This window comes from Strongyloides ratti (assembly GCF_001040885.1).
Source record: "Strongyloides ratti genome assembly S_ratti_ED321, chromosome : 2".
NCBI classification, from domain to species: Eukaryota; Metazoa; Nematoda; class Chromadorea; order Rhabditida; family Strongyloididae; genus Strongyloides; species Strongyloides ratti.
This window is the reverse complement of record NC_037308.1, coordinates 10668822-10677977: the sequence shown is the minus strand read 5'-3', so window position 1 is coordinate 10677977 and position 9156 is coordinate 10668822. Positions and strand designations below refer to the sequence as shown.

The window sequence follows — 9156 nt, the reverse complement described above, 5'->3', positions numbered from 1 at the left end:
TGTCAAATGACTACGGCACCTCACAAAAAATTTTTTTCTTTATTTTACTTTCAAATACTAAAAAAGTTATAAAAATAAGGATGTGAAAAGTATGGTTCTATAAAGAAACTTTGGAAATATGTCCACAATTAAAATTAAATAACAAATAATTTTATTTTAGATAACTAATTGTTTTAGAGTATATTTTGGAAATTATAGATAATATCTTTTTTATTTTTATTGTTGGTTTAAAAAATTTAGATTTTGTATAGCACTAATAACTTTATAATTTGTATTAGATTATTTCAAAAATTTTGGGATTAACATTAGAAGATGAAATTTGGTAAAATCATATGATTTCAGTAGTTTATTTTTATTTAAACATATCTTTTTTTATAAATTAAAAAGAAAAATATTATTTTATGAAAAAGTAAAGTGCTATACAAGAGTATTTTTGTTTATATGAAAACATTAATAGTATTAATAACATGAATTTTTTTAAATAATAAATATAAAAGTTATCTATTGTTTATGTCTTATAAGATAATACAATCACTTTATTATAATCTTTGTAAAATCGTTTATTTTTTGTTAGTGAAGTACGTTGTTTAAAAATTGTATTATTTATAATTATCATTATTATGTATTTTATTCTTTTCAAACATTACTGATGTTAAAAATTTTACTAGGAAGTTATTTTTATTTTTTTTGGAATGATTGATAAAAAGATAAATTGTAATGTAGTCTCTATACTAATCATTGAAATAAACATAAATTTGTCTGTTTCTATTTTATTGATATCAGTTGTAAAAGTGACAAAATTGTTTTAATTATAAAGTACTTTATCATTGATTATATCATTAACCTTTTTTTATGATTTTTCTTGTAAAGAAATATATTAAAAAAAACATTTAATATATTATGAAAATGTATTTTAAAACATAATAATAGTTTTATCCAAACAAGTATTTCTGTATAATTTCTAATACTTTTAAATTTTTAAAATATGGTTATACATAAAAAAAAATTTTTTTGTTAAACAACACACAACGTATATTTGACAAAAATGAAATCGTGTTTTTATATTTATTTTGTATATTAATTTAAAAATTAATTTTTTTTTCTTCAAGTTTAAACAAGTATTGTATCCAAAATATTTCTTAATGAGTAATTGAATATATTTTTAGTAAATGTTTTTATAATAAAATAGATCTGTAACATTTTATAACATAATTATCATTGACTAGAAATAAATTACTTTTTAAAACAGAATAAAGAAATTTATTTTATCATAAAATTTTTTTATTGTAACTAATTACAACCAATTGTAATAATTTTTTTTAATAATAAACATTTATTATTTGAAATTTGGAATTTTTTATCACTATGAATATATATTTAAATTTTATTTTTAAGAAAACTTTTTTTTTATTGTTTTATAGATACAATAATAAACATTTTTTTGTTATAGAAAAAAATAATTTCTTTGTTGTAAATTTTGGTTTATTCATAGATATATATTTTTAAGATTAATCACAGGACAAAAACAAAAATTAATAAATTAAAAAATATCATATTAATAGTTATTTCTATTTAATATTTTCAAATATATGTTTGCTTTAAAAATATGTACTTTTAAGAACAACTTATCATTTAACAGAAAAAAATACTATTTTACTTAATAATAAAATACATTCAATTGATATTTTATTTTCAAAAAAATAAGGGAAATGTAAAATTGTTTTTTTGACAAATCCATACGAGAAGCATAATATGAAGTAATATATTTCCACTATTATATAAACTGTATTTTAGTAATATTTATGCAAAAGTATTTTGTCAAATATTGTTTTATAAACTTATCTTAAATTTACGGGTACTAAGCATAAGCGAATTTCAGATATTCGGTTAATCTTGTTATCTGCAAATTTTTGATAAGTATAGTTATTTTTATTATCAATCTATTATGGATATGTCGCAATTTGACAAGGACATTCCACCTCCACCACCGCCTGAAATTTGTCCGTTTTCCAATGAACCATTATATATCAAGGAACAAAATAAAACATCATCTGTAGAATCACAGGATAGTGATGATAGTTTAGTGGACATTGCTATGGACAAAAAAGATTTATTAAAAGAAAAAAATAAAAATACTGAAATAACCATTAAACATCCAAACAATGAAACTTTTTTTATTCCTAACAATGAGGTAAAACCATATGCGCCACCTATAAAAATTCCTAAAAATTTCATTACAAATTGCGTTTCTACTCGTACTAAAAATCTTCCGGAAGGTTGGAAAGCGATAGCTCACGATTCTGGACATTTTGTCTATCTTCACCTTGGTACACGTGTTGTAACGTATTCCAAACCTTTTGAATTAAAAGATGGATCAGCTAGGCATCATGATACGCCATTAGCTTCCATACCATGTTTAGAGCAAAAAAAACATTTAGAAAAAATTAAACTAAAACAAGAAAGTGGAAAACTTACAGACATATCTGAATATGAAGTTATTTCACCTGAAGAGTTAAAAAATTATTCTACTTCACTTTTTGAGTATGAAACAAAATATATAACTAAAATTGATAAAAATATGCCCAAATCAGAAAGAAAAAGGAAGTTTGCTGATTATTTTAATGCAGAAGATGATGAAATTGAGGAAGAAGAAATACCAGATCATTTTCCTTGTAAACCAAAAAGTGGTTTTCCTTCTAATGGTCATTTAATTAATATCGAATGTCCAGGAACTTATGGTAAAAAAGCAAGAACAGTTCAATTTAATCCAGTTGGAAAAAGTTCAACAAATATATTACATGAATATGTTCAAAGATCAATGAAAACAAAAGTTCTTTATTCTGAAGATCAATTTGATTTTGATGCATATGTTTTTCATTGTAGTTGTTATTTAATAATTAATGAAATAGTAAAAAGAAATATTATTAATAATGAAAGAATAATAGAAAAATTAGGTAAAATTGAAACAAGAGTTTATAGAGATGAAGAACAAATTTTTATTGGTAAAGGAAAAGGCAAAAGTAAACGTGAAGCTAAACTTGCCGCCGGAGTCAATTCTGTTAAACTTTTTTTAGAAGATTTAACATTTGATGACAATGGAACATGCAAAGCTATTGGAGGTAAGTCTATAGAAGAAAGTGATATAATTCAATTCTTTAAATCAATTGATCTTGAACATGCAAAGTTAGCTGATCTTTGTGAAAAATCTGGTCAGTTAACACCAAATGCCATTCTTCAAATTGCTATTAGAAATCATCCAAATGCTGGAACTTTTAAACTTCAAAGTGATTGTCAGACAACTTCCCATGGAAGACATATATTTTCTTTATCATTTGGCAATTTGGCTGTTGATTATGAATGCAAAAATAAGAAAGAAGGCAAACAAGTAGCTGCACAAAAATTTATTAAACTTCTTCATCCTGAATGTACTACATGGGGTGAAATTATTGAAATTTATGGAACAAAAAGTCAATCTAATAAAGAAGCAAAATTATCAGCACAAAAAAATGTTATTAAAATGGCTTCTGAATTTATGGAAGAAAGTAAAGCTAAAATGAAACATAGTTATGAACCAAATCTTAGAGTTCTTAATGCATTAAAAGAGCATCACAAAAAGTTTTATTGTGAATTTAGTCAAGATTGTATAGAACAACATATAAATGATATTAAAAGACCAATTTTATATCCTGATATAGCTGCTAAAGCAAGTAGAAAAAAAGAAATGGAAGATCCAACTTCACTATGGAAGAATGCTTTATAAATTATATTAGGATATAAAAATAAAAAAATTTAGATTGACACTAAAAACAAATGAAATGTTCATTAACTACAAATAATTTATTTTTCAGTTACTTTGATGTAAAATATTTTACATAAATAAAATTCTATACATTAAAACAATTAACTTTTTTTAATCAATTTTTGATAATTTATTTTTACATATAATATTTAAATTTACCATTTATTTCGACATATTTAAAATCATGGATATAATTTTTAACAGATAAAATATAATTTGACATATTTTATATTACATATTAAGATATTTGATATAAAAAAAATACTACTTTATTTATGAAATGTTTGTTTTTATTTCTTTAAACTCTGACATTTCATTATCAAGTCTTGACTCTTTATTTAAAGGAATTTGCAAAGAGGCAACTTGTGTTTTTCGTCCTCTTTTTATAAAAGATTCAGGTATTATTAATCTATCTGATCCATCCATTGATATTATCTAAAAAAGTTTTTTTTTTTTTTAAATTAAATAAATGTTAAAATATACCTCTGATGGGGGTCCAATATAATATAACATAACTGGTAACATAGCCAGACCATTAAAAATACCAATAAGAATTAAGGCTGTTAAGACAACAAAGAAATATTTAACGACAAACTCAAACTCTGAAAATGCTAACATAATAATACCAAGGAGGGTCGAAAGAGCTCCATGCATAACAGGAATAAACATATGCCTCATACATGAAACCATTCGATCATTTCTAGTTCCTAATGATGTTAAAAATGCTAAGACAACATGAGCTGTAAATTCTACACCAATTCCAACTGCAGTAATTAATGTTACAGCAGATACAGGATTAAGTTTAATACCAAAAATACCCATAAAACCAGCTAACTCTATGCACATAGATACAACAATCAACATAACCATTGTTGCAGCCCATGGATTAAAAATAATAACAGAAACTACGACAAAAACGCATCCTGCAATTGTACATATAGCTAAAAATAGATGCCATCTAAGATGAAGATATTGTTCCCAAAAGGTAAATGCAATTCCAGATGGAAAGTTTGGTAATCCTTGATCAGTATAATTTTCACATATACCTCTTACTTCTCTAATCATTTTTACAATTGGTGGTGTATCAATAAGACCAGTCATATAAAATGGAATTTGTGAGTATGATAATGATCTAGCTGGTGGAATAACTTTATCTTGTCTATCCATAAAATTCCATGGAGGTGGAGTTGGATAGAAAGCTGCTTGTGATACATAATACATCATATTATCAGCATGATACCAAGCTGTAAGATAATTATAAAATCCTTCAGGATTAATTATATTACTATCATCTATTAATTTTACTGAACCAATTCTTCCTGTACAATTAAATTTAGTACCATATGAACATATCATTTTACGAGCAATATAAATGTCATTTTCTAATTTTATTCCTTTTTTTATAGCTCCAGTCTCCTTATCAATTGATCCTTTTTTTATTGCTTCATCTAATTGTTCTTGAAGAGCTCTTAACCATGTTTGCATCATTGACATCCAATATGGTTCTGATGGTTGACCATCTTGTTTAATAACAAAATTAGATTTTGCTATATCTTGACGTAATGCTTCAATTTTTGTTTGTTGATTTGGAAAATCAATATTTGGTCCTTTAAGAACAATAAACATTGGATAAAATGAAAAATATTGTTCTCTTGCTTTTAAGAATTGTGCTGGTGCAGTGTGTTCTGGTAAAACATCAGACAATTCTAAACCTAATGTTGAGTTACTTAAACCATAAATTCCAAGAGAAATTAAAATTATAGTTATTGTAATAATAATTACTTTAGCTGTTCTTGTTATTAAAAATGGAAGATATATTTTTTCTAATAATCCTACCAATGTATATATTGGAGCATCATGATTTAAACTAACATGAACATCATCTTTATGTGTTTTATGACTATCAAAATATTCAAAATCTTTTTTTACATTTTTTTCAGCATCTTTTTTAAGACATGGAAAAAATATTGAAAAATCACGAAATCCTTGCTTTCTTCGCCTGAGATCAAGAGTTATAATTGCTGGGAAAAAGAAGGTAATAGTAATTAAATTGAAAGTAAGTAAAATTCCTGATTGAGCACAGAAAGAGCGAAGAGCAGGAATAGGAAGAATTGTTCCTGAAAGGAAAGCTAAAATATTATTTGTAGAAGTAATAAATATAGACATTCCAGTTTCTTTCATTAAAAGTCCAATTTCATTATTTCTTGAAACTTTTAATAAATTATTATAATTATGAAGAAGTAAAAACATATCATCAACACCTAAACCTAACGTTAGAAATGGTACAATTTGCGTTGTTGCAGCATTAAATTGAACTCCAAAATATGTTGCTAAACCTAAACCGGCTATTGAAGAATAAGTAATAATAAGTACACCCAAAAATGAGATTGCAGCAGTAGATTTGTGAGAAAACCAAAATCCATCCCAATCATATTGAGCAAAACCAGCATAAATAACCATAAGAAGGTATCCAATAATAATCATAGAAAATTTAAATTCTGAAAATTCTTCTAACATATCAGCAATTGATGTTGAAGCAAGTGGATGGAAGACACGTTTTGTATTTGTTTTAATATTTAAAGGATGTTTATACAAATTTTGGGTAAAATTTCTTTGCCATGCTTGTACAATTTCATTAGCAACTCCTCTAGTCCAAATAGAATGATCAAGATTAGGTTTAACATCAGTTTTTTTATCACGATAACGTAACCATACATCATGTGCTCCAGAAACTAAAAATACTGATTGAAAAGCTTCAGCTTTTTTAATATTATTATGTTCATCTCTCTCAATACCACCAATAATTAAATCTTCCGGCCATTTCATAATTTTTTTTCCAAAACCATAACAACCACCTGTCATAAGTTTTCCATAATCAGGATATTTTGGCATTTCTTCAGGTGAAAGAAAAAGACTCCATTTATCTTTATTATAATTCATCCATTTTAATAAACTTTTAGAATATGTTTGACATTCTGTGTCTTTGTTTTTCTTAACTTTTGCTTTCTCAGCAGCCTCTTTTTCATCGTCATCAGTATCATATGTATAATAGTCATCATCACGAGATTTAGAAGTTTTATTTTCTGGATTAACAACTTTCTCTTCAGTCTCACTCTCATTAGTAGTAGTTTCCCTTTTTTTTCTTCCAATTAATCCAGAAAATATATTGTTTACATCAGAACCATTGGATTTAACAAAAATTTCTGGTTCTAATATTACTTTTTCATCAATTGGTTTATCATTATTCCATGCATTAAATTTTTCTAATGCTTTACATTTATCAAAATAATTTGGTGATTGTTTTGGACATTCATGATCTAGTGGATCAATACAAGGACGATCAAGATATGCTTTGTCAATACCTGCTCTTTCAAAAAGACTTCCAATACCTCCAAGATCAAATAAATTTTCAACTTCTTTAATTACAGCTGTTGGATCTAAATTTTTCCATGTTATATTACCTTTTGGAAGTGATGTTATAAAAGATGAAATATCATCTCCTAAATTTAATTCTGGAAAAGGTCCTAATGGTTTTGATCCATCCCAAAAACAATCAATAGGTGTAATCCAAATACATGGAATAATTTTTTCAAGTAATGTTGAAAGTGCACCACTAAGAGGTCCTGGAGGAAAACTTGGTGCTGGAGTTTTAAAACAAATATCAGCTAATGTCCATGATTCACCATACATTTCAACTTTATATTGTGCTATTTCTTTCATCAATTCTACATGTTTTAATAAACCTTCTTTTGTTAAAGCATTTTCACCCTTAATTTCTGGTGTTTGAATGACAACCTGAAAACCACCACCTAAACCATTACCTTTAGGAATTTCTGGTGCTGAGGAGGAATGTTCTTTTTTTTTAACAACAAATGGTTTTATAGAATTATTTGATAATGATATTGATGATAAAACATTACTAATATTATTATTTTTTAAAACTTCATTCAATTTTTCGGTAGATTTTTTATTTCTTACAACAATTTTAGATGCTTCATGTTGAACTCTTGATAAAAAATTTAATTCTTCATCTAATCTACCACCTTGAGAAACCCATAATTTAACAATATCTGTTTCAATAGTGACATTTTTTAATCCACCCATAAAACAAGTAAATAACAGGAAACCGAAACATAAAATTTTTACAGGATTTCGTTGTATAAAACTTCCCATTTTATAAAGAACTAATTGAAAAAATGATCTAGCATATAAAGCAATAGTATTTCCTTTAGCTCTACCCGCATTTATAAGTTGTAGGGATAAATCAGCATCAAACCAAGAGGGATAGTATGAAAATTCTTCCTTCCATTTTTCAGAATAATTGTCGGTGTCGGAGTGTCCTATCAAGAAACGATTCAAAGACTAAATTTAAAGATTAAAATTAGAATGATATTATTAGAGTTAATATTAAAAAGTACTGAGGCAGTTATTATTAAACACTACCGGTTCTGGTAACCTAATTTAATGTAATTTATTATATAAAACAACTCTTTTCTAAACGGTAATGTAAAATGTTAAAAAGGGAATTGATGCATTATTATATATGAATACAAAGTACAAAATTAAACACTTATAATATTATTATATGTATAAAATGGCTCAATTAATATTATATTATTTTGTATGAATTTTAAAATGGATAAAATCCATAAAATCATGAAACCCCTTAATCCATATTTTATTAAAATAAAAAATATAAACCAATAAAATAACATACTTTAAAAACAAAATTAGTTTTATCTTCTGCAACAGGTGCTAATCCATCTTCAGGTTGAACTTTCATAATTATTAAATATAATTAATAATATAATGTTATAAAATATTAAAATATTATTAAATATTAAATAATTATAATAAATATGGCCGGCTCCTCCTTAATTCAAAAAAAAATATGTTAAAAATAATAAAAAAGACGGATGAAAAATGATTTAGAATAATTTGATTGTAAGTTAAAAACCTAGAAATAAAATATAATTAAATATTTGACAATTTTTAAAAATGTAATTAAAAAAAGACAATAAAGTATGTTTCAACAAACTATAAATTTTATACACATAATAATAAAGGTAGTCTATTAAAAATGTATTTTGTAGTGTTTATTTCAGTGAGAAAAAAAAAGACATAAATAGTAGAAAAAAGTGAAAAAGATATAATTTTTTTTTTTTAATAGAGATTTATACAATCAATTACTTTTACAGAAAATAAATAGAAATAAAAGTTTTAAAAATATTTTTAGATTAAAAAGAGATATTAAAAAGAGAGGGATAATAAAATTTAAAAGACTTGATTTAAAAATATTTTTATTTTATATATATAAATATTTTGTTATAATTAAGATATTCTAAAAAAAATACATA

General features: G+C 24.7%; 2 protein-coding genes across 2 annotated transcripts; one reads left to right on the top strand and one right to left on the bottom strand.

The window, feature by feature from the left end:
* Positions 1 to 1945: 1945 nt before the first annotated feature.
* On the top strand, positions 1946 to 3760 carry SRAE_2000341100 (Microprocessor complex subunit DGCR8; the record flags this gene model as incomplete). Its single annotated transcript, XM_024654601.1, has 1 exon — positions 1946 to 3760. One exon carries the CDS (start codon positions 1946 to 1948, stop codon positions 3758 to 3760), a length of 1815 nt encoding a protein of 604 aa, XP_024507956.1.
* Positions 3761 to 4072: 312 nt separating this feature from the next.
* On the bottom strand, positions 4073 to 8582 carry SRAE_2000341000 (Protein patched homolog 1; the record flags this gene model as incomplete). Its single annotated transcript, XM_024654600.1, has 3 exons — positions 4073 to 4234; positions 4283 to 8161; positions 8517 to 8582. 3 exons carry the CDS (start codon positions 8580 to 8582, stop codon positions 4073 to 4075), a joined length of 4107 nt encoding a protein of 1368 aa, XP_024507955.1.
* Between the last annotated feature and the right edge of the window lie 574 nt (positions 8583 to 9156).